General features: G+C 35.5%; 1 protein-coding gene across 1 annotated transcript in view; it reads left to right on the forward strand.

Annotated features, from left to right (window-relative positions):
- CSMD3 (CUB and Sushi multiple domains 3) overlaps positions 1-27,698 on the forward strand; it is a 1,276,067-nt gene that overhangs the window by 302,062 nt on the left and 946,307 nt on the right. Inside the window, 1 exon segment of the mRNA XM_030304305.1 lies at positions 10,646-10,840. Coding sequence (XP_030160165.1) covers positions 10,646-10,840 — 195 coding nt within the window.

Raw genomic sequence — 27,698 nt, forward strand, 5'->3', positions numbered from 1 at the left:
TTTCATGGACAACAATATGCAATTGTGAAATAATCGACAGCTTTATTATTTTTTTTTTAACGTTAGAGACATCTATGCTTGAACTACAAATATATTCATTAGTTGGGTGACTTTGGGAAAATTATTTAATCTATCTGAGTCTCAGTTTCCCTTTCTGTACAACGGGAAAAATCATACATGGTGTTGGGTAATTTGTGAACTGTAAGTGGGAATGTGAATGGCTAAAAAAGAAGATGGCTGACAGCTCATCTCAACAATTAAGGCTATTCACCTATTCAAATTGTGAACTCTTAGAAAGCAAGGGAGGTGGTGTTGCTTTAACTGTATACATCATAGAGCACCAATGTTAACAGTAACCCTCAAGAGCTTCTGATGAATGAATTAGTTGTGCCAGTTATTAAGTAATTTATAGTTTGTTTCCTTTTAACTAACATGGAGGAGTGTCAATAAATTCCATCCTCCATGATACAATTGGATTTTTATTTATCTTGGATCTTTCTCAAATAATTTTTGGCTGTATCAATAATCCCATACGCTTTAGCAGTTTATGTTGCCAAAATGCCTTCATATTATTTGCTTATAATTTCATTATCTCTGAGAAGAGAGGATAAATAAAATACATATATTTCCAGCAAAAAAAAAAATAGATGAAGTTTAAATTGACTCAATCATTTGGACTGCACAGTATAAACTTACAAAAAGGGTCTCTAACATATTTAGAAACATTTTTTTTAAACGAGGACATCCTCTTTATTTATTTGTTTGTTTGTTTATTTATTTCAGAGAAAGAGAGCACAGTGGGGGAGAGATACAGAGGGAGAGAGAGAGAATCTTAAGCAGGGTTCATGCCCAGCACAGAGACTGACACGGGGCTTGATCTCACAACCTAGAAACAGTGACCTGAACCTAAATCAAGAGTCGGATGTTTAGCTGACTAAACTACCCAGGAACCCCTTCAGAAACATTTTTTGAGTGTAAAGTCTTCAGATATATTTTCCAGTAATCTCAATCCACTAAACTACTCACGCTTGAATATTTCTGGTTTATTCACAAACATAGTCTCCTGGCACAGTCTCAAGAATAAATTCAAACAAGGCTGCAGTACATAAGGAGTTTTATATATTTATTTTTGCATTAAAAAGAATTGATCAATGCTCAAACAATAGTATCATGGCAATAACTTTAAAGTACTTTCCCCAGAGAACTCCAATTCCATTTTAATCTTTGTATTATGGAATATATGATGAGAATATATCAGGTTCTATAATTGTTTTATTTTGATCACCTAAACTTTTCAATACATATATTAGCGTCATCTGTTGGTAAAAGAAGATAACAATCTATTTGGCAAGTCTGCTTTTTTTAGATGTAATTATTTGCTTCAGAAACACAGTGAAGTAACAAGAATGGTGTCATTATCTTCCAGATACCTTTGATGAATTAACATGAAAATTCTTTATTGCTTAAATCTCTATTTTCCTTAAAGATTTTACAATAAGAAAAATCACCACTTATTGTAAATGCCATGTATATTAATAATTAGTTTATAGTCTGCTTTACAGAACTTGGTATAATGTGTCTTCACTTCCCCCTGCAATTCAAACTTGTGATAGCTGGTAGAAACAATGTCTAAAAATTAGTCTCACTTAGCTAGTTCAAGAGATCTTATATTAACAAGTTAATTTAAAAGGTTGATATATGAAGCATTATTTATTTTTATAAAAATCAAGACTAAAAAGTGAATGTTCAATCAGAATATAGCATTTTTTTGATGTTGGGTTATATAATTCTTTCAGTTAACATATCCTTGGCTGTGTGTCTTAAAATGGGCATAGTTTAGAGAGAAGTCCCAAATTAAAGGGTTGGGAGAGAACAAAAAATAGAATCCATGCGGTGCCTGGGTGGCTTAGTCAGTTAACTGTCTGACTCTTGATTTCAGCTCAGGCCATGATCTCACTGGTCATGCGATCAAGCCCTGCATCAGGCTCTGTGCTGACAATATGGAGCCTGCTTGGGATTCTCTCTCCCTCTCTCTCTGACCCTGCTCATGCTCTCTCTCTTTCTCTCTCTCTCTCTCTCAAAATAAATAAATAAACCTAAAAAAATTAAAAAAAAAGGAATCCATGAGCAGTGGCTATAGAATTGGGATCTATTAAACCTGAATTTGAAACCTCTTAATAACTGTCTTCCAAGGGTTACTGTCTACAGAGGATGATGGGTAGTTCTTTTTTTATGGAGGTCAAAAAAACAGGGGCAATCAACAGTAGGAATTTCCTGAAGGTGAACCAGATATGTTTTAGAATTATCTTTTTTTGAGTTTTATTTTGAAACAGCCTAAGTTCTTATCTGTCTGTTGGTTTAGAAATAATTCAGCCACAAGGCAGGCAATAGATTAGGTAATGTATTGAGGTTCCAAACCAATTCCAATTCCAGTATTGTTATTCATTCGTTGACTTCCTGTTTTCCATTTTTGCTTAGGTATTTTGTTCTGCTTAATGTTTATTTATTCATTTAAATCAAAGTTAAATCAGAGTACAAGAACTATTTAGAACTTTCTTTTCTTTTCCCCTTCATTCTTCCACCTAACTGCTTCTTGTGAAATAATTTGGAAACTGCTTTTGTCTCCTGGGTATATAACTTTATGATAATTGAAGTCCTGACCTTAATTATTTTTTAGGAGGTGAGAGCAAAAGGAGTGGCTTGATCCTAAGGCCACAGTGGTGGTTTCATTAAAAGAATTTCCTTTGTTATTACTATATGCAAGGGATTGAATGTTATTCATTTTATCAAAATTTATTAACCCCAACATCTCTTGCAGCAAACGTCTCATGTCAAATGAATTTCCCCCCAAAAAAATATTTCAAAATAAACTGTTCATTTCAAAAGTATTTTTTAAAGAATTAGTCAAAATTCACAGACCATATGTTTTAAATTTTACTGAAAATTGCTTCCAGCATATGCCTTGAAGAAATAGTAAAGTGAAATATTAGAGATCATCACTCTTAGTTACTGGTATTTACAATACTTTACAGATATTAGTTTATGATATATCTTTAAATGCAGAGGGAACTTAAGGAAATTGTTATTTATAGAAACCATTGCTACTTAATATTAGTCAACTGGTTTCTTTTTTTTTTTTTTTTTTTTTACTTTTTTGGGTTTCAGACTCTAATTTTTTTTTCAATATATGAAGTTTATTGTCAACTTGACTTCCATACAACACCCAGTGCTCATCCCAAAAGGTCCCCTCCTCAATACCCATCACCCACCCTCCCCTCCCACCCACCTCCCATCAACTCTCAGTTTTTTCTCAGTTTTTAAGAGTCTCTTATGCTTTGGCTCTCTCTAACCTCCTTTTTTTTTTTTCCTTCCTCGCCCCCATGGGTTTCTGTTAAGTTTCTCAGGATCCACATAAGAGTGAAACCATATGGTATCTGTCTTTCTCTGTATGGCTTATTTCACTTAGCATCACACTCTCCACTTCAATCCATGTTGCTACAAAGGGCCATATTTCATTCTTTCTCATTGCCACGTAGTACTCCAGTGTGTATATAAACCACAATTTCTTTATCCATTCATCAGTTGATGGACATTTAGGCTCTGTCTATAATTTGGCTATTGTTGAAAGTGCTGCTATAAACATTGGGGTACAAGTGCCCCTATGCATCAGTCCTCCTGTATCCCTTGGGTAAATTCCTAGCAGTGCTACTGCTGGGTCATAGGGTAGGTCTATTTTTAATTTCCTGAGGAACCTCCACACTGTTTTCCAGAGTGGCTGCACCAATTTGCATTCCCACCAACAGTGCAAGAGGGTTCCTGTTTCTCCACATCCCCTCCAGCATCTATAGTCTCCTGATTTGTTCATTTTGGCCACTCTGACTGGCGTGAGGTGATATCTGAGTGTGGTTTCGATTTGTATTTCCCTGATGAGGAGCAACGTTGAGCATCTTTTCATGTGCCTGTTGGCCATCCGGATGTCTTCTTTAGAGGAGTGTCTATTCATGTTTTCTGCCCATTTCTTCACTGGGTTATCTGTTTTTCGGGTGTGGAGTTTGGTGAGCTCTTTATAGATTTTGGATACTAGCCCTTTGTCCGATATGTCATTTGCAAATATCTTTTCGCATTCCGTTGGTTGCCTTTTAGTTTTGTTGGTTGTTTCCTTTGCTGTGCAGAAGGTTTTTATCTTCATAAGGTCCCAGTAGTTTATTTTTCTTTTAATTCCCTTGCCTTTGGGGATGTGTCGAGTAAGAGATTGCTACGGCTGAGGTCAGAGAGGTCTTTTCCTGCTTTCTCCTCTAGGGTTTGGATGGTTTCCTGTCTCACATTCAGGTCCTTTATCCATTTTGGGTTTATTTTTGTGAATGGTGTGAGAAAGTGGTCTAGTTTAAATCTTGTACATGTAGCTGTCCAGTTCTCCCAGCACCATTTGTTAAAGAGACTGCCTTTTTTCCATTGGATGTTCTTTTCTGCTTTGTCAAAGATTAGTTGGCCATACGTTTGTGTGTCTAGTTCTGGGGTTTCTATTCTATTCCATTGGTCTATGTGTCTGTTTTTGTGCCAATACCATGCTGTCGTGATGATTACAGCTTTGAGGTAGAGGCTAAAGTCTGGGATTTGTGATGCCTCCTGCTTTGGTCTTCTTCTTCAAAATTACTTTGGCTATTCAGGGTCTTTTGAGGTTCCATATGAATTTTAGGATTGCTTGTTCTAGCTTTGAGAAGAATGCTGGTGCAATTTTGATTGGGATTGCATTGAATGTGTAGATAGCTTTGGGTAGTATTGACATTTTGACAATATTTATTCTCCCATTCCATGTTTTTCCATTTCTTTATATCTTCTTCAATTTCCTTCATAAGCTTTCTATAGTTTTCAGCATACAGATCTTTTACATCTTTGGTTAGATTTATTCCTAGATATTTTATGCTTGGTGCAATTGTGAATGGGATCAGTTTCTTTATTTGTCTTTCTGTTGCTTCATTATTAGTGTATAAGAATGCAACTCATTTCTGTACATTGATTTTGTATCCTGCAACTTGCTGAATTCATGTATCAGTTCTAGCAGACTTGTTGTGGAGTCTATCGGATTTTCCATGTATAATATCATTCATCTACAAAAAGTGAAAGCTTAATTTCATCGTTGCCAACTTTGATGCCTTTGATTTCCTTTTGTTGTCTGATTGCTGATGCTAGAACTTCCAACACTATGTTAAACAACAGCGGTGAGAGTGGACATCCCTGTCGTGTTCCTGATCTCAGGGAAAAAGCTCTCAGTTTTTCCCCATTGAGGATGATGTTAGCTGTGGGCTTTTCATAAATGGCTTTTATGATCTTTAAGTATGTTTCTTCTGTCCCGACTTTCTTGAGGATTTTTAAGAAAGGTTGCTGAATTTTGTCAAAGGCCTTTTCTGCATCGATTGACAGGATCGTATGGTTCTTATCTTTTCTTTTATTAATGTGATGTATCACACTGATTGATTTGCTAATGTTGAACCAGCCCTGCATCCCAGGAATGAATTCCACTTGATCAGGTGAATAATTCTTTTTATATGCTGTCAAATTCGATTTGCTAGTATCTTATTGGGAATTTTTGCATCCCTATTCATCAGAGATATTGGTCTGTAGTTCTCTTTTTTTACTGGGTCTCTGTCTGGTTTAGGAATCAAAGTAATACTGGCTTCATAGAATGAGTCTGGAAGTTTTCTTTCCCTTTCTATTTTTTGGAATAGCTTGAGAAGGATAGGTATTATCTCTGCTTAAACAGAGTCTGATAAACTCCCCTGGGAAGGCATCTGGTCCTGGACTCTGATTTCTTGGGAGATTTTTGATGACTGATTCAATTTATTTTCTGGTTATGGGTCTATTCAAGCTATTTCCTCCTGATTGAGTTTTGGAAGCATGTGGGTGTTTAGGAATTTGTCCATTTCTTCCAGCTTGTCCAGTTTGTTGGCATATAATTTTTCATAGTATTCCCTGATAATTGCTTGTATCTCTGAGGGATTGGTTGTAATAATTCCATTTTCATTCATGATTTTATCTATTTGGGTCATCTCCCTTTTCTTTTTGAGAAACCTGGCTAGAGGTTTATCAATTTTGTTTATTTTTGAAAAAAACAACTCTTGGTTTCATTGATCTGCTCTACAGTTTTTTAGATTCTATATTGTTTATTTCTGCTCTGATCTTTATTATTTCTCTTCTTCTGCTGGGTTTCGGGTGTCTTTGCTCTTCTGTTTCTTTTTCCTTTAGGTGTGCTGTTAGATTTTGTATTTGGGATTTTTCTTGTTTCTGGAGATACGCCTGGATTGCAATGTATTTTCCTCTCAGGACTGCCTTCGCTGAATCCCAAAACATTTGGATTGTTGTATTTTCATTTTCGTTTGTTTCCATATATTTTTTAATTTCTTCTCCAATTGCCTGGTTGACCCATTCATTCTTTGGTAGGGTGTTCTTTAACCTCCATGCTTTTGGAAGTTTTCCAGACCTTTTCCTGTGGTTGATTTCAAGCTTCATAGCATTGTGGTCTGAAAGTATGCATGGTATGATTTCAATTCTTGTATACTTATGAAGGGCTGTTTTGTGACCCAGTATGTGATCTATCTTGGAGAATGTTCCATGTGCACTCGAGAAGAAAGTATATTCTGTTGCTTTGGGATGCAGAGTTCTAAATATATCGGTCAAGTCCATCTGATCCAGTGTATCATTCAGAGCCCTTGTTTCTTTATTGACCGTGTGTCTAGATGATCTATCCATTTCTGTAAGTGTAGTGTTAAAGTCCCCTGCAATTACCACATTCTTATCCATAAGGTTGCTTATGTTTGTGAGTAATTATTTTATATATTTGGGGGCTCCTGTATTAGGCACATAGACATTTATAATTGTCAGCTCTTCCTGATGGATAGACCCTGTAATCGTTATATAATGCCCTTCTTCATCTCTTGTTACAGCCTTTAATTTAAAGTCTAGTTTGTCTGATATAAGTATGGCTACTCTAGGTTTCTTTTGACCTCCAGTGGCATGATAAATAGTTCTCCATCCCCTCATCCTCTCAATCTTTAGGTGTCCTCAGGTCTAAAATGAGTCTCTTGTAGACAATAGATGGGTTTTGTTTTTTTATCCATTCTGATACTCTATGTCTTTTGGTTGGTGCATTTAATCCATTTACATTCAGTGTTATTATAGAAAGATATGGGTTTAGAGTCATTGTGATGTCTATAGGTTTCATGCTTGTAGCGATGTCTCTGGTACTTTGTCTCACAGGATCCCCCTTAGGATCGCTTGTAGGGCTGGTTTAGTGGTGACAAATTCCTTCAGTTTTTGTTTGTTTGGGAAGACCTTTATCTCTCCTTCTATTCTAAATGACAGACTTGCTGGATAAAGGATTCTTGGCTGCATATTTTTCCTGTTCATCACATTGAAGATCTCCTGCCATTCCTTTCTGGTTGCCAAGTTTCAGTGGAGAGATAGGTCACGAATCTTCTAGGTCTCCCTTTATATGTTAGAGCACGTTTATCTCTAGCTGCTTTCAGAATTTTCTCTTTATCCTTGTATTTTGCCAGTTTCACTATGATATGTCGTGCAGAAGATTGATTCAAGTTACGTCTGAAGGGAGTTCTCTGTGCCTCTTGGATTTCAATGCCTTTTTCCTTCCCCAGTTCAGGAAGTTCTCAGCTATTATTTCTTCAAGTACCCCTTCAGCACCTTTCCCTCTCTCTTCCTCCTCTGGGATACCAATTATGCGTATATTATTTCTTTTTAGTGTATCACTTAGTTCTCTAGTTTTCCCCTCATACTCCTGGATTTTTTTTATCTCTCTTTTTCTCAGCTTCCTCTTTTTCCATAACTTTATCTTCTAGTTCACCTATTCTCTCCTCTGCCTTTTCAATCCGAGCCATCGTCGTTTCTATTTTGTTTTGCATTTTGTTTAAAGCGTTTTTCAGCTCCTTGTGACTGTTCCTTAGTCCCTTGATCTCTGTAGCAAGAGATTCTCTGCTGTCCTTTATACTGTTTTCAAGCCCAGGGATTAATTTTATGACTATTTTTCTAAATTTACTTTCTGTTTTATTGTTTAAATCGTTTTTGATCAGTTCGCTAGCTGTTGTTATTTCCTGGAGGTTTTTTCTAGGGGAATTCTTCCGTTTCGTCATTTTGGATAGTCCCTGGAGTGGTGTGGACCTGCAGGGCACTTCCCCTGTGCTGTGGTGTATAACTGGAGTTGGTGGGTGGGGCCGCAGTCAGACCTGATGTCTGCCCCCAGCCCAGCGCTGGGGCCAGTCAGACTGGTGTGTGCCTTGTCTTCCCCTCTCCTAGGGGTGGGATTCACTCTGGGGTGGCGTGTCCCGTCTGGGCTACTTGTACACTGCCAGGCTTGTGGTGCTGGGGATCTGGCATATTAGCTGGGGTGGATTGGCAAGGTGCACATGGGCGGGAGGGGCAGGCTCAGCTTGCTTTTCCTTCGGGAGATCCGCTTCGGGAGGGGCCCTGCGTCACCAGGAGGGAGTCACACCCGCAGGAGGGATGGATCCGCAGAAGCACAGCATTGGGTGTTTTTGAGGTGCAAGCAAGTTCCCTGGCAGGAACCTGTTCCCTTTGGGATTTTGGCTGGGGGATGGGCGAGGGAGATGGTGCTGGCGAGCGCCATTTTTCCCCCTGCCAAGCTGAGCTCTGTCATCAGGGGCTCAACAACTCTCCCTCCAGTTGTCCTCCAGCCCTCCTGTTCTCTGAGCAGAGCTGTTAGCTTATAACCTTCCAGATGTCAAGTCCCACTTGCTTTCAGAATACACTCCGTCTGGCCCCTCCACTTTTGCCAGCCAGACCGGGGCCTCTGCTTGGCCTGCGGGCTGCCCCTCTGCCCCGGCTCCCTCCTGCCAGTCCGTGGAGCGCACACCACCTCTCCACCCTTCCTACCCTCTTCCGTGGGCCTCTCGTCTGCGCTTGGCTCCGGAGACTCCGTTCTGCTAATCCTCTGGCGGTTTTCTGGGTTATTTAGGCAGGTGTAGGTGGAATCTAAGTGATCAGCAGGACGCACGGTGAGCCCAGCATCCTCCTATGCCACCATCTTCCCAGGATCCTTCAGACTCTAATTGTCTTAAATTAAAGGAAATGTTTAATTTCTAATATATATAATGCAAATTATATAAATCCTCAATATATTTTCCATTGATTAAACTGATATCATTTGAACTTTATCACTGATTTTTTTTCCACTATCATTGAAAAGTTTATACAGAAAAAGTAATGTTCATTTAGAAAACACTTTCGAAAGTAATATAAACCTATTATGAATAAAAATAGAAATTTCGGCTCTGTGGACACTTCTTATTTATAAGTGACCATAACTTTTGTAAAATTACATGTACATATTATATGATATTTTTATTTTCTGCCATTGACATTTTTAATATTATGGTGGCTTATAGATATTTGGTTTAATAGAAAATAACATTGCAGGGAAATTACTACACAAACGGGATAATTATCAAGGCAAAATGGAAACATACTTCATTTTTGTGTTGTAGTGTTTTTTTTTAGCTTTTTATTTTGTAATAATTTCAGACTTTCAGTTAGATGGTGAAAATAGTACAGAGTTCCCCTGTACTCTTATCCAGCTTCTCTTAATATCAACTACTTATGTAACCATAGCATAATTATCAAAGAAGGAAATTAACATTTGTATAATACCATTAACTAAACTGTAGCCTACCCAAACTTGAACACCTTTCAACTCCTAATTCATTAGTTTCTATCTGTATTGATAATTATTTAGAGTATGAAATAATATAAAGGTAATAAAAAATTTAGAAAATAACATCAGGAAGAATAATTCTTTCCTAACCTTGTTAAGTTCTGTAAGTCTTGCTATTTGTATATATTTTCTTTCCATTTTTTTCGTTTACAGTGAAATTGGATTTTTCCCTGAAATATATATTATTTTTAAAAATCTCTTATATTTGCATACTTGTACACTTTTAAGCATCCAGTAATAAAATAAGGCACTAGATAAAATATCCTAACATATCAGGCATTTTGCAGTTATTTTATATATCAGTCTATTTAAAATTTCACAACTGTATGCATTTCTTATTAATATTGTAAGTTTACCATACACAAATTGGAAATTCTGGGCTAATCTCTACAATTTGAAAAATATGTCCATTTCTTTGCTATATTTTCTTATTTAATGGAAAAAAAAAAGTATCCACCCCAAATGTATGTGTTTCCAGAGAAATGCACCTGTTTAGGGTTAAGCAGAAGCATCAAAGGAATTGGGAGCATATTTATGAAACTTGATTTGCTTATTACTGTGTTAGTAGAATGTGACTTTGAAGAAGCCATGTACATGTTATTAATCATAGCTTTGATTACTGTAGTGTATGAGTAATATTGATTTTTAAAATTGCTAGAAAGATTAAATACTTTAAAATCTTAAAATTTTTCTAACACTAAGAGTGAAACCTAATACCTTTTTGGTAAAATTTAGTTCCCTTTCCATACCTCTGTGTTACATGTGTTGAAATGAAAAACATTTCCTTTTATTGTGACTCTTTAAAAGGAAAAGAGATATCTGTATCTACATATAACTTTCAAAATCTAAAACGTTAAAAACTGTATTAAAATAACTGTAAACTCTTCTTTTCTCCCCCTGTTTTAGAATTGCAGAGTAGCTCTTGTGGCAATCCAGGAGTTCCACCCAAAGGTGTATTATATGGTACACGGTTCGATGTTGGGGACAAGATCCGCTACAGCTGTGTGACTGGATATATTCTCGATGGCCACCCTCAACTCACCTGTATAGCCAATTCAGTTAATACAGCCTCATGGGATTTTCCTGTTCCCATATGCAGAGGTAAAGTTAACATCATATTTATTTTTATGCTGATTGAATATTTGTTTGATATAGTGAATACATTTCAAAAGTGAGAGTTGGGATCAGACAGTATATTTGCAAAATATGTAAGGCTCTTGGTGCTTATTGCTTTTATAAAATGTGAAGCTTAAAACAATAACTATTTATATATATATATGTATACTACATGACTGCTTTAGAAAAAATGCTTGCCAAAATAAGACATTGCTTGTGAAATGAAACAGTGCGTCTCTACATTTATATACATATTTATGCATACATTGTGTATATATGTGTCTTTATATTTACATGAGGAAAACATGAAGTTTATGATGTTTAGAAATTTAATTAGTCTGTAAAAGTAATAATTTTGCTTACATTTTGAAATATAGATTGAATCTTTGAATCTTTTAAAGATATCTGGTGGAAGACTTAGCTTGGGAATTTGTGACATAAGAATGCTATATTGTTTTCTTAATGGATACAGATAAAGATTATTTATATAATGGGGGAAACCTAATAATCCTCTAATGTGGACAAAGTTTCAAAATACAGTGCCTGAAAGAACATGTTCTATTTGGTGGAAGCTGAATTCATGGATAAATCTTGCCCACAGAAATTTTGGAGACCTATATCGTTTTCTGTGGGCTATCTTTTTCTAACAAACAAGTGACTCATCTTTGTTTTTTGGCATTCGTTTCCTTTACAAATGGGCGGTAGGAATGTCCAACTTCTGATCTAAGTTCCTTTGTAGCTTCCTCTCCAACATGTGGCTGCAAGTGCATGTAGGAGAGATCCCTGAAAATCAGACACAGGTAGCTTCTTATCCCTGCTTTGACAATGACCATGGGAGTTACTTCAGGCAAATCATATTAACTCTTTGAGATTCATTTATCTCACTTAACCGGTGAGAGGGAGAGGGAGAGAGAGAGAGAGGAAACACTTATTGCATTTGTTGTGAAGATTAGGTAAGAAAACCTATACCTGCCACTTAGTAAAATATCTGCTACACATTAGCATTCTTTCAATGTTAGCTATCTTTGCTTCTGTTGCTGCTGCTTCTAATACTGCTGCCTTGGCCATTGCTATTTCTCTGACTACTATTAGCTACCATTTATTTGAACACTTAGTATACCATTTGATCACTAGCGTGTACTAAGAAAATTATAAGTGTAGTCACTTTTAAATTTCATTACAGCACAAAACCAAAGTGCAAAACTTTTGAAATAACTGCTCAAGGTCATTCAGTTAGTCAATGCCCAGAAGTATAGAGTCAGATTTTATCGGACTTGCAAGCTCACAAAATTCTCTGCTACGGTTTCTTGGGTGTTGATAGAAGACACCAAACTCTTGAGTCAGAAACGAAGGAGATTTTATTATATGCAGGAGTGTCAGCAGCCACAGTACAAACATTTGTGCTGGTTCTCTAAACTCTAATTCTCATAGACTGATATGAAGAGTGTAGGGTATCAGCACACATGGTTAGCGGTATTATAGGAGAAGAACCATGAGCTTAGGAAAATTGAATCTTTATAATGAGCATGTCTTCTCTTTGCTCTGGAGGGCGGCCCTATCTCTACCCCCCAGGCTTATAAGCAAACTTGCCCTTTACTCCAGTGGAAAACACTGTCTTCTGAGACTATTTCTTGTGCAAATATCTTTGAAAAGATAGTCTAGTAAAAAGAGCAGGACAGTTGGAATCTCTGCTTATAAGATGTGAAGAAATGTTAGAATCCGGGCAAATTTCTCCCAATTTAAGGTGTGGTGGAGATCCTGGATTGGAACCCATTCTGTTTGGTTCCAAAGCCTAAGCTTGTTACCCTTTTGATACTTCACCAACATAATTTGCATCTCTCTTCAAAATTACTTTTATGATAAGAAGGGAAATGGAGTTATATTTGAATCAGTCAAAAGACTATTGTCACTGTTTTAAGGTGTAAAACTTCCTAAATCAAAGGGACTTATTAAGGTAGTTAAAACCAAGAAGCATTTTAAGATATTTCAGTGGAGTACCACCAGTACTCCTGAATATTACTTTCTATTTTGGGACTCCTTTTTCATCTCAGTTCAGATACCAGCCTGTGGAACCAGAAAAATATAAGTTTAAATACTAGTTTTTCCCTTATTGGCTAGAGCCTTTGAATGAAAACTCTATTATTTTTGGAAACTATTTTTTAGCTATAATTGGATGAAGAGATAGAAATACCAACACCACAGTGCTGTTAGAGTTTAATATGATAGCATATGTAAGGAACCGGATACATACCAAGTTACTATGTGTGCTGGCTCTATCTACCCTTTTTCCTTAGTACTTCTTACCATCTCCTCTCTAAAGAAAAAATCACAGTCAGCAAAAAGTGGGTTGACAATATCAATTATCCTTATATCCAAGTCTAACCCTAAAACCAGTACCTCTATCTATTTATGACAGTTTTGTTTTCCCGGAGTATGTACTCTGTATCTCATCCCCAAGTGTCTTCAGGGTTACTGTTTCCTTTGACTTCCATTTTAACCTCTATGGTTTTCATCTATCAAAAAAATGGCACCCACTGTTTTTGGAAATTCTGCCTGCTCAACTTCAATCTGACAAGCTTACCTTTTCTTCTCGTTAACAATAATACCAATTACTATATTTACTCATTTACTCATATATTTATTAGGGCCTTACCTGTGTGAAGCATTATTTCGTGTATTGAAAATCAAAAGATGAGTAAGAAACAGGTCTTGCCTTTAAGCATACAGTTCTAGTGGGTCTAATCATTATGTCATCAGATAATTACAATAATGTGTGATAATTGCTTTACTATCAGAATCTGTAGAATGTGTTAGGCACCTTGATCAGGATGAGCTTAATTCCTCCCAGTTGAGTGGAAGAAAGTTCAGGTAGGGACAGCAGTTTAAGAGATTTCACAAAAGACTAGCTAAAAATAAAAACTATATAGAGCAAGAACATTTTCAATGAGGCAATAATTTTCCTTTTTAGCCTTAAAAGTAGTTATGGCGTGTTAGTAATATTCACTGGCTAAAGCTAGAGTCTATGAAGTCAGACTTCATACAGCACATGATCTAATTTTCTAAGGAGCAATTTATCTCCCATTAAGCAAATTTTTTTAAACTTAAAGAATAGGGGCATTGAGTATTTGGATTTCATGTAGTTGTCATTCAGTTCAAAAGAAAACATAGACTATTCAGTCCACGGCTTCCTTACTCTGCTCTTTGCCACTTGATAGCATACTGATTCTTTAATTTATAACTTTGCAGGGGGCTGATAACCCTGTAATGATCTGTTTATTGCTTTCCCGGGAGTTTACATAGTGTCTCTCCTGGACGAAACCCTTGCTTTCAGAGAATTCTTCTGATGCTTCCTAACAATGATAGTTTAATTAAGAAAAACGAATGCCACATCAACCTAGAGGGTATGGTGCAAGGGTTTTTGTGTTTGTTCACAGGCAGGGTGGATTTTATCAACACCATCTGCTAGAATTTGAAAAAGACAACCAACTGTTGGTGCTGAAAGTGAAAGTGGGTTCTTGTGCTGTCAGTCTGGATTGAAAATACCTGTCATACAGGCCTTTTCCACACCCCCTCCTTTCACAGACATTTCTATGACATTTATTCCCAGTGAGTTGTGATGTGGCCTCAGAGTCCTTCTCAACTCAGTGCTCTCGACATTCCTTACTAATTAAGAGCAGTTGGCAGACAAAGTGAAATGGATATGCTATTCCTGTATTAAACATTCTAAAATTCATGACGATATCCTATATTCAGAATGGCATTTTGATATACCTACCCCAGGGCAAACTAATAAAAGGGTTTGTAGAAGTTACACATAAATTATAGTGTTTTAAATAAACCTAAATGTGAGTCCACAAAACATCAAATCATTTGGTGGAAGAATTAACATATTAAGATTTAAGTCATCAATCACAGAAAATTTAAGATTGTATCAGGATGAATTTTAGATTCATTAGAAAATTTTTAAAAGAATGTTCTATTTACAAAAAGGTGTTATATTTTCTTGATGGTTTGAGTGTATTCATAGCCCAAAGTAAAGATCTTAGAATCCATAGAGGTTTCAGGAAAAGCAGTGATCAATCAAGGGATATGATGTTGTCAAATGTTGACAGAGTTTATTTTCATTCGACAGGTGAGATCCTTTGCGGGGAAGGCTTCTGTGTTAGTGATGTAGATGTCATGTAGTCAGTTGGTGTCATGTGACCTGAAACAAATATCTGACAGGACGGATAAGCAAAAGGGCTAAAGACGAAACTGTTGTTTCTGACAAAGCAAAAGAAATTGCCATTAGCTACGTTAGCAATGAGAAGTGAAAGGATCTTCTAAGTTTTATTCTTTGGAATAAGACTGTCTTATACTACAATGTGGTAAAGAAAACAGGTGACTGAAAAAAGAGCATCAGTTTGTTTTGTCAGAACATACATAACTTTATTCTCCTACTTAAAACCTTCATCAACAATTCTGGATCAAAAATGCATTACCAAAGCATGGAACTGGGAAGAGCATTTAGAGGTAATAGCTGGAGACGGGGAAAGAGGAAGGAAAGTTTGGCCTGATGTTTTCTATATGCAAATTGTACCAAAAGCCTTCCAAAAAAAATAGTGAATTCTGATCAAGATTAGAAGTAAATCAAACAGCCTAGCCTCCCCCACCCCCAGAAAAAAAAAAAAAAAAACTAGTAGATAATGTTGAAAAGAAGTAATGCTTGTGAAGAACATACTCTTGAGCCCAGTGGAAGGATGTTCATTGTGTTTATATGTTCCCTTTCTCAGTACTCTGGAAACCATCTCAAAAAGGCATTAGAGAATAAAAAATGACAATTATTCTATGTATATACCCTGATTACACTCTTCTGCATGTATAAATGCTGAGATATGATATTCAGCACTCAGTATTCAGTAAATACATTAATAACAGATCTGGTTATTGATAAAACCAAAGTACAAAAATAATTACAAATGAAAACTTGAAAATATTTTATTGAATCTGGAACAAAACAGATAAATGACTCAGTGTCAAAGCTGCAAATTGAAAAAGTATAAATATGTTCTTTTTTTAAAAAGAGCATGCAAGTGGGGGAGGGGAAGAAGGAGAGGGAAAGAGAATCCCAAGCAGGCTCCTGCTGTCAGTACAGAGCCCCCTGTGGGGCTTGAAGTCACAAACTGTGAGATCATGATGTGAGCCAAAATCAAGAGTCAGATGATTAACCAACTGAGCCACACGGGTACCCCCAAAATATTTTTTAATGTGAAATTTTCTGTGCTAGATCAAAAGAGAGTCTAGTGTTTTTGTTTCTTTTTTTTAATTCTCTATAACATTACTTTTTAACATTTTTTCTTTTGAAGCTGAAGTCTGTAGTTCCCTTTTTTAATATTTGATAAAGAAAACCTATTAAATTGTGTTCTTTTATCTTAAATATATTCCCAAAGGAGAGAATGTTTTGGTGTAACACCCTGAATCATAGAAAGAACAGTATTAGTGATAAACTGTTCTGTGCAAAAGAAAAAAAGAAATCAAACTCACTGTTGAACATCAAAATGTAATGGGCCACACCATGTATTAAGTATTCTTTTTGAGAACTGGGGTTTTTATGGTTGGATTTAGTCAATTTCCAAAGATGGTTGGTTTTTTGTTTTATTTTGTTTTTTGGCAAGAAAATGTTTCTCCTCTCCTCTCCTCTCCTCTCCTCTCCTCTCCTCTCCTCTCCTCTCCTCTCCTCTCCTCTCCTCTCCTCTCCTCTCCTCTCCTCTCTTTTTAATATTTATTCATTTATTTTGAGAGAGAGAAAAAGAGTGTCTGGGCATACCAGCAGGGAGGAGCAGTGAGAGAGGGTGAGAGAGAATCCCAAGCAGGTTCCGTCCGCACTGTCAGGAAGAGCTCAACGTGGGGCTTGAACTCATGAATTGAGATCATGACCTGAGCCAAAACTGAGTCAGACATTTAACTGCCTGAGTCACCCAGGCACCCCCCAAAAGATGTTATTTTAAAATATTATCTCAGGAACTGTTTTAGCAGACATAGTGAGCAGACTTGTCATGTTACCTGAGCAACATGATTTGGCCACCGTGTCTCGCTGTCCTTTCACATAAAGGGGTCTGGTCTCTTTATGCGAACTGCTGTATTTGACAGTAACGAGGAAAACATTTTCAGTATGCCTTTTAATAAACAATTTAAGCATGTATAATTTGGTAATGGGTTTATATTATTACCACAAAGACACTCAGTTCACGAGGAAGAATCTGCAAGTGTCCAGGTCACTTGCTGATTCATCTCTCCCTGGAAAATGTAGGCTGTTCCATCAACAATCAGGCCAGCACTCAATCACCCACTTCTGTGTTGTAATCTTGTTCTGAAAAGTCCTTTTGTGTGATAAAATGCTGAAAGTGTCCTGATTAAAGTATCCAGCTTGATGGAGCAAAGGACACATGATTTGTCTTTGAGGATATAAGATCTGTGAGCTGATTGGCCTTCCTGCCACGTATTACCTGAGTGTGTTGTTTCTTATGTCAGAAATAGAGTCTTTTTACATTTTAGGAGACTATGAATGTTAGAGATTAGTTTAAATGAGGTAATATTTTAAAATACTTGTGTGATGCCTAGCACATAGAAGTTACTCAACACTTGCAAGTTGGTTTCAAATACATAAGAAAAAGTAATTTAAACAATAATATAGACACAATTGCTATCACTTGTGTTATATATGTGTTCAATATATTTAGAAATATATGTTGACGGTTAAACATGTGTCTATCGCTCTGACGTAATGGAAAATACTTTTTAAGATAACAGAATAAAAAATCTGTAACGAGGGGACTCTGGACTAATAAAAGTCTTGGTTTGCTTTACCTCTCTGCCACTGAGATGATATAGAAACTTTAGATATTTAGTTTTTCAGATTGTATTTTTCTCATCTGTTAAGTAGTATTTCTATCATCATCATCAAAACAGGTATTTGAAAACTGATAGCACCAGAGATTGGATATAGCTATCTTCTATAGGACCATATAGACAGTGGAGTTAATTTTTTATGAGAGATATAATGGTTAAAGGGAATTTTAAGCTCCACATTAGCCTAAAAAATTAGGTTGGGATTAGCAAGCAATATACATCAGTGGTGAAAGTACGTTTCTCGAGGGTAACCACATTTCTGAGTCATTCATTTCTGGGAGTTCTCACATTTGAAGTATATTCGATAACTAAACTGATATGTATTAAGAAGTCATTATTCACAGGCTACACTGCTAAGTGCAGTGATGGATGAAACAGCCCCAGTCCCCATGACACTCATAGTCTATTGAATACAGGATCTTTTATTTGGAAAATGATCTATTTGGTGACCTCGAAAAGATAGAATGACATTCTTGTGTAAGCAATAGGTGGTGGCCTTCAGTGTGTGTGATATTTAGAGAAGAAAATCAGCGCTCCTATTCTTATCATATAATTGTCCTGTCCCCTGCTGATGCAACTAATAGCCACGACTTTAGCATTCAACTCACACATTATTTTTCCCCATTTGATATTAATATGTTGTGTCTTTCTCCGTTCAGGAAGCTGTTTATTTTTCCCTTTTTTCCATCCTGCATAAGATAACTCAAACATTTTTGTGGCTTTATTCAATTATACAAGTTTTTTGTTTCTTCATCTGCCATTCTTAGTAGAAAATAATCCATTTTCTTTGACGACAAAGGCACAGTCATTAGATCTATGTTTTTTTGGATTATAGGTTATGATAACATATTATTAATTGCAGAGGTTTGGTTCTTTTTCCTGATTGGAGTGATTTCCATTTCTTTCTCTTTCTGTACGATTCTTAGAAAAATGCCAACACTGTGTAGTTTGAAAATCAAAGACAAGTGAGTTTCATTTTGAGGTGACTGAGTCTTTGGGTTCTTATGCCTATTTGGTATAACTTTGAGTCTTACACTTTTATGGAACTTTGTTTACTTGGAGTTTTTGTTTACTTGTTTTGATAATAATATAAAGTATTTGTTCTAAGTGAAAGATCTAAATTATTTGAATAAATTTTATATTTTGATATAACTACAACAAATAGCTTCATAATATTGTTCCCAAAATAAAAATTCTTTTATTTTATTTTTTTAAGGTTTTATTTAAATTCCAGTTAACACAGTATAATATTAGTTTTAGGTGTACAATACAGTGATTCAACAATTCTATAGAACACCCGATGCTTATCACTACCAGTGCACTCCTTAATTCCCATCACCTGTTTAACTCATCCACCCCACCAACCTCCCCTCTGGAAACTATCAGTTCTCTATAGTTAAGAGTTAATTGTTTCTTGGTTTGCCTCTCACTCTTTTTTCCCCCCATTGCTTGCTTGTTTTGTTTCTTAAATCCCACATATGAGTGAAATCATATGGTATTTGTCTTTCTCTGACTGACTTATTTTGCTTAGGATAATACTGTCTAGCTCCATCCATGCCATTGGAAATGGAAAGATTTCATTCTTTTTTGGTTGAGTAATGTGCCATGTGTATATATGTGTATACAAAAAAGAAGGTGTCGTGTGTGTGTACGTATGTGTAAATATACATACATACACACACACGACACCTTCTTTTTCCATTCATCAGTTGATGAACACTTGGGGTATTTCCATAATTTGGCTGTTGTAGATAATGCTGCTACAAACATCAGGATGAATATATCCCTTTAAATGAGTATTTTTGTATTCTTTGGGTAAATACTTAGTGGTACACTTTCTGGATTGTAGGGTAGTTCTATTTTTAACTTTTTGAGGAAACTCCATGCTGTTTGCTACAGTGGCTGCAGCAGTTTGCTTTCCCACCAACACTGCAGGAGGGTTTTCCCTTGCCCACATGCTAGTCAACACCTGTTGTTTCTTGTGTTGTTGATTTTAGCCATTCTGACAGGTGTGAGGTGATATCTCATTGTAATTTTGATTTGTATTTCCCTGATGATCAGTGATGTTGAGCCATCTATATGTCTTTTTATGAAAAATGTCTATTCATGTCTTCTGCCCATTTTTAATTGGGCTATTTGTTTTTTTGGTGTGTGTGTGTGTGTGTGTGTGCATGCGTGTGCACGTGCAAAGACATGGATAGAGCTAGAGTGTATTATGCTAAGAAAAATAAGTCAGAGAAAGACAACTATCATATGATTTCACTCAGATGTGGAATTTAAGAAACAAAACAGATGAACATAGCAGAAAGGGAGAAAAGGGAGAGAAAGAGGGAAACAACCCATCAGAGACTCTTAACTATAGAGAACAAACTGAAAGAGGTGGGTCAGGGATGGGCTAAATGGGTGATGGGTATTAAGGAGAGCACCTGTTATTATGAGCCCTGGGTGTTATACATAGGTGATTAATCACTAAATTCTATGCCAGATGCTAATCTTTCCATACATGTTACCTAGAATTTAAATAAAATCTTGAAAAAATTTAAAAAAGTAAATAAATAAAAACTTTAAAAAATAAAAAATAAAAACAATTAAAAAAATGTTAAGCAACATTCATTTCTAACACTAACCTACATTTCAAAACATGTAGAAGGATAGAAAAATTATATTATTTTGGTGTCTACAGAGCATTCACATGATTATATGTGACATGACTTCAAGAAAAAATGATGGATCATGCTTAGCCAAAAATATATTGACAGCTTCAGAATTTCCTGTGGTGAAATAGACTGTTCAATGCATAAGAACCTTGAAAAGTACTCATATAACTTCCTGCTACGATTTAAACTCTGTAAACCACAGTGACGGTCATTTGGAATTCTGTTGCTCTTTGTAAAGTCACCACTCTAAAGTTGAGGTAAAATAATTTTGGATGAAGAAGGAAGGGGAATGGAAGCCCACCAAGACATTGAATAATGCCATAGGACACATTTTAGTGGACCAGCTTTATATGAAAAGTCCCTGTGTTTTGGGCTAAGAAAGCCCAGTAATGAGAATTTTTATGAAATCATTCTGGAAGGACTCTTCACACATTTTTGGTCTTAGGTTCTGTGTCCCCTGTACAGTTTTATCAGTCACTCACTTAGTAAGTTATGTTAAGAGTGTGTATGGTTGAGTCATTCAATGATGAAAGGTCTTCCATGTGGTCAATAATGGAGGACAAAATCAAACAGCTCAGACTTTAAGACCTTCAGAGTCTATTGCTTAATGTGCTCGAAACCTAAAATCCATCTAAAGTCACTTTCCTTAGGTGTTTCCTAAATATAAATCTGACTCAACAGAACAGACATGATTTTATTTTTACTATCTAAATCTTAAGTATGTAAAACTGGTATTGAGTATCTTAAATTTTCAGGGAGCCTTGAAAGTATTTTGTCTCTTGTTTTTGTTATTTTCATATTTATGTCACCTATTCCTTGTGTATTGACCAAAGCAATTTTCTCTTATTTAGTGCTCCTTGTGTTGGAGGTTACCATAGCATTCAAACTGTTAAAATATTAAGATTGTGTATATATATTTGTGTTTAACTTTTAACTAATTAAAAATAATTGATGCAGCAGCACCTGAGTGGCTCAGTCGGTTGAGTCCAACTCTTGTTTTCGGCTCAGGTCATATTCTCATGGTTCATGGGATCAAGCCTTGCATCGGGCTCTGTGCTGACAGAGTGGAACCTACTTGGGATTCTCTCTTTTTCCCTGTCTCTTTGCCCCTCCCCTGTGTACCCGTGTGCATGCACTTTCTTGAAATAAATAAACGTTAAAAAAATCAATTCATGCAGAATTAAAAACATGATACACATAGCAAACAAAATGAATTAAATGCAAATAATGATAGTCATGTTAAGAGAAAATAACAGAAGAGTGAAATGGAACCAAGAGTAAGGTTAATACACAGAAATCATGTTCTGTATTATTATATATTTGTCAGAATCAGCATTAAGTTTTGTTTTAATCTATCTGGGTATCTAAACAAATTTGGGAAAACATGATTAGTTCATCATCTCACCAAGTAAAAGCAAACAATTTATGAAGGAAAACCAAACTTGCAAAGTAGTGTAAAAACTTATGCAGTACATCATAAGGAAAGTACAGTAGAATTTAATGATCTATTTCCTTTACAGTATCTGTAAATTTGAACTCAGAGAAAGAACTTTCCTGGGTTGCATCACATCTTCTTATTGATATAAAACAAGGCTTGGCTACTGAAAAGATCAAAGACTGTATTTATAGGATCAGAATAATCAAAACACACATGCCTGATGTCACGTCCAAGATTGGTGATTTATAAATCTATCTAGATTTAGTTCTGACCCCAATTTTTTCTTATTTTCAAAATTTGAATCTCTTTGTTACTTTGTAAATTTGGAATTTGGCCTTGGAGAGCAGAACCAAAAACATGATATTTCTGCCTTAATAAGATCTTAATTTTCTTTAAATTCAGTCATTAAATAGGTGCTTAATTTCCAAACTAAGTTAGTTTTTGCATTTATACATTTTATAGAGAAAATTCACTGTTAAAAGGAAATTCAGCATTTTTAGTTTATGAAGACTTCATGCTTAGCATTAATATGTAACTACTTATTTATAAATACTGTATCAATTACTCCAGATTTTCTGAAAATATATTACTACATTTCTCATAACCCTTTCTAAAATCAGTATTGATACTGAATTTTTGTATCTACAAAAAAAAATGATTCTAAGCAATGGAGATGAAATTATTTTCAATTTAATTGCATATTTAGAAAATCATCACATTACAAATATCATGCCTCAATAAAAATATTGGGCATGTTACTGCTATGTCCCCAAGTTTCACTCAAAACATAGAATCTGACAGTTGCATGTTGACAATAAGATGTGAAAATTATAACAATATATTTTCATATTAAAGGAGATATAACAGGTTTGTATTTATATTCACTTAACAAATAACTATTGATGGGGGCACCTGGGTGGCTCAGTAGGTTGGGCATCTAACTTTGGCTCAGGTCATGATCTCACAGTCCGTGGGTTCGAGCCCTGCATCAGGCTATGTGCTGACAGCTCAGAGCCTGGAGCCTGATTAAGATTCTGTGTCTTCCTCTCTCTGTGCCTCCCCCACTCATGCTCTGTCTCTCAAAAAATGACTAAATGTTAAATTTTAAATTAAAGAAAACCAAATAACTATTGATGGACAATGGTGGAGAAGATATACACAACAGTTGCTGATTTTAAAGAGCTGATAGTGCTTAGGCGGTACACATAAATAACTTCATAGTGTAGTATAGACAGCCCATGCGTCTGCATCTCCCAAGAAAGGTACAAATAATATGTCAGAATTTCAGAGGCGGTTGAGGATTTTGTCTTGGTGAGAGATTAATATTGATGGAGACTTGAAAAATTACTGATGATATGGTAATATATTGTATTTCCTTTTTATCTCATAACGATGAACACTTTCTTTGGGTCAAAAATAGTTTTGAAATCTTCTACATATAATAACCCACTTAATCTTCTTAAGTTTTGCCCAGTGAATACTATCTGAATCTCCATTGTATAGATGGGGTTCTGAAGCATGATGCAATTGAGGAAAATTCTCAAGGATGCATAGCTAGTACAAGTCAGAGCTAGGATTTGAATTCAAGCAATTTTGCTCCAATATAATTTTCTTACCTTCTGTATTATAGTTTCTTCCCCACTGTCTCAATTATAAAACTTTTTCTTTCCACTTTTTCTTTAAATGTAGCCAATGTAAATGCTTAACACTTTTTATTAAGTTAAGTCTAACCAACTACACAGCCTTAATTCTATAATAACCTACTCTGTTGAGCTACTCTCTTATTCCTCTCATTTCAACTGAACTTCATTACTCATTTCAACTGAGCATTTATTAATAATAGTCTTTTCTTGTTCCTTTGCTCTCCAGCAAACACTTTTCTGAGTTTTCAAGTTGTTTCAGTTGGTAAAAATAGAGAAAGCACTTTCTAGGGCTAGGGAACAAATGTACTTAGTCATATATAATGTACATAGTCATGTGAATGTTTATAGCTGTGGTAATGTAACAAACACATCAATTGGGGAAACTAAAAACGAGTTGACTTTGGCTGGTGAAGACAGATGTAGAGAGGAGAGATTACAATTTCAACTGAGAACTTTGGTTGAAATCATCTTTTGGAGCATTTTTAAGTCTAAAGAGTTAGAAACTTATCCTCTAGGCAGGTGTAAGTCATTAAATATATTTGAAAGTGAGATGGCAAGCATGTGGTGTTTTTTTGACAAGATATGGTAAGTGCTGTATGTAAAATTATCCTTCATAAATGAGAGACCATCAGCAATAGGCAAAAAGTTTGTGTCCTCCATTTTGCACACACGCAAAATTTGCACAGATGTGGAAGATAGTTGAGAGAAGTTTCTATTTGACATCTGTCTTATCTGTTCAGGATGCTGTAACAAAATATCATAGACTGGGTGGCTTATAAATAACATAACTTTATTTCTCACAGTGCTGGTGGCTGGGAAGTCTCAGATTAAGGGATTAAGACACTAGTAAATTTCCACATGTTAAATTTGGGGGGACTCATACATTCAGTCTGTGCCACCATCTCAATAAGAATAACACAGCTAATATTTATGAATTAATTATCATGTTCTAAGGATAATTCTAAGCATTATAGTATACAAATGATCTCATTTTACCTTTATGAAAATATACCAATTATTCACTATCTCATTTCAAGTATCCACTGAGGCAAATGGAGGTTAAAAAACTTGCCAAAGTTCCCATTGGAATAGGGATCAAAACTTAGTAAACTAGTAACATTTTCTATAATATATTGGTAATATTTAAGAACCTGTGTAATTTTGCAACAATGGTTAGGTTTTCCTATGTGCAATACTCTGATTATTGAATGGTGGACTATCCTGGAGTGAATCCACCATCACTGACTTAGACAAATCAGGATTTATCCTCTAGGGCATCTGTAAATGCTCAGAAGATAGGCTAAAATTTCCATTAGCAGCAAAAAACTTGAGTTGCTGTTGATATCTAGCTTAGTAACTAGTAAATGTTTAGTTAGGGACATGCTACAGTTAGCCCTGGAACATTTGATCAGAAAGGCCATCTTTAAAATTTAGTTATCTTCACTATACGGTCTATTTTACTTCAACATCTATGCTCTGAACAGAGCATGTTATTCTTAAATCATACTGCACTTGATTTCTTTTAAGATCAAGAATTTCTAGGATGTTATGTGGCACACATGGGTAGATTATTTCATGGGGACATTTGTATGATTTCCTCCCTTCCCAGTAATTTCCAAGGGAAGACGTTCAGTTGTACGGCAATGAATAATTTGCCTCCCTGAATCCTTCTAAAGTTTAGCTAAGTTTAAAATTATATGAACAAAATATATAAGTTATAGTTGATTTTTATATGCTATTTATACCCAAGATCCAGAGAAAGTTAGTTTCATTCAATACAATGACATTCTTCTAACAACTATCAAAATTTAGAATTCTTTCTAGTTTAAAACACTTTTAACATATAATCCATGTATGGGCCAGGGATTAAAAATGCAATTAAAGATGGAGAAGGAATAAAGAAAAAGTAGGAAAGAGAAAATGTGAAAACACTTAAATCATTGCTATATGACTGAAAACTTTGTGTTTTAGCCATTTACATTTATTGGATCCAACATTTAAAAACATATTACCATCACTTGCACTCTTCTGGCTGAATTAATGGAAATTATCTAATATGCCTCAGTGAGCAATTTGTTATTGAAGAATATGTTAACCAACCTTACTGAGTCTTTTCTGAATGTTTATAGGAGAAAAACTGAGTAAGATTAATTCTCATGTTATTATAAATTAAGATTTCCTAAATTACTTCCCAGTAAAACTTTTTTAAAAAAAATTTTTAATGTTTATTTTTCAGAGAGAGATAGAATATGAGTGGGTTGGGGAAGAGAGAGAGGGAGGCACAGAATCTGAAGCAGGCTCCAGGCTCTGAGCTGTCAGCACAGAGCCGACATGGGGCTCGAACTTACAAGCTGTGAGATCATGACCTGAGCCGAAGTCCGACGCCCAACCTACTGAGCCACCCAGGCGCCCCAAAACTTCTTACCAAATAACATGGATGAACACTTTAAAGTATTTGACTCTATTACTTTAAAGAATACTTATTCTATCAATTTGTGTTTTCAAAAAAATCAAGATATCACTCTCATAATTATTTACAAACGGGTGAATGACCATCATTTCTCCAGTCTCTAATACGCGGCTTTTTTAGTGTTGTCTTTGCTGAGCACCAGTGTTTTGATTAGGAGGTGAAGTTTTCATTGATATAGCAGCAAGCAGAAATGGTGGGCAGAGGAACACTTTCATTGTTTTCTGTCATTTGAGCATAATGCTGTCAATTTATATCCCACATCATTAGTCAAGTGACCTTTAAATGTATTTTCTATTATTTTGTAGGAGCAAATTATTAGTGAAGAGTAGTTTATCATTTAATGAGAACCTCAGTCTGTTTCATTGACTTTTCTAAATTAAATTTGGGTTAACTCCTTCTACCCTCATGGATAATTCAGTTCAATAGAGATATTATAATGAACTGATTGGAGATGTTTGAAATCAAGTGACTACAGTTTAGGAGAAAGAAAAAACTAAAGACTTGAGAATCATTAAGAAGTCATGAGAGTTTTTTCATCTTATTTAATATATAAAATTTGACTAATATAGTTTATATCAGTTAGAACAGGCTAGGTCACAGGGCAATAGCCAATAACCCTACACTTTCAGTATCTTTGTAAAATGAAGGCCAGTGCAAGTATTGGTGAGCTTTGCTTACCGTAGTCACTAGCTAATCCAAGGTTGTAGAGGCCACATCTTAGGACCATTTTCCATAACTGCTATGGCAGGAAAAAGAACAAAACAAAACACAAACAACAACAACAAAACAAAAACATAAAACAAACAAACAAAAAAACAAGATAGCCATGCAGTATTTGCAACATTTGGGTAAGGAGATGCCCCAGGGGATTTCCCTTTTTACTTTGTTGGCCCAAACAAGTACCATGATGGTAAGTATTTCGAAAGTGGTAGAGAAATACATACCCGCCACAAGGCCAGAAGAAATAGAATATTTGTAAACATTCATAATATATACCATATGGCTTTAAGAAACAGGTATTATATCTGGAGTTCCTAACAAGGGTGCCCCCTTTTCTTAGCTAAAAATAACCATTGATATTGGCTAATAGGCTAAGAGATCTTAAAGACACTTGAATAATAGGGCAACTGTTTAGAAAATCTTACACATTTTCAGAGGCCACCTGGCACCATCTTCTTTATTTTCCTCCATCATTCTTTTCATTCCTAAACGTGGTAAAAATAAAAAGACTATTACTTCAAATTTCAGAAACATTTTATCCATTATGAGTTTTTTTAATCAAGTGTGCCCATTAAAATTTATGTATATATATTTATATATGTACATACATTTTATATATGCACATATTTATAACCAAAATGATTTCTCATCAAAATAATACATGCTGTGTCCAAAATGGGTGGTTATACAGACCCTTAAGCTTAGGTTTGCAGGTATTGCAGGGATTGGCTCATTGACTTTTGAAAGAATGAAATATCACTTCCTGTTTCAATTGTGTGTGAAACTGTGAGCTCAGAGTCAACTCAAGTGATGGAATTCAATGTTATTTTATGTTCCCTTTCATCATTTGATAAAAGTAAAATTATAAGGCCAGAAACAACCTATGGAAGAAATACCTTCCTTATCATGCATGTGGTTCACAAATATTTCTGTGTCTTGTTAATGCCCCTCTGCTCATTTATAGAATCAGTGATGTCAGTCTTTCTTTCTGGTGACATCTGCTGACTGCTTTTTAGTTTTTCCCCAT

This window comes from Lynx canadensis, chromosome F2 (assembly GCF_007474595.2).
Source record: "Lynx canadensis isolate LIC74 chromosome F2, mLynCan4.pri.v2, whole genome shotgun sequence".
Taxonomy (NCBI): Eukaryota; Metazoa; Chordata; class Mammalia; order Carnivora; family Felidae; genus Lynx; species Lynx canadensis.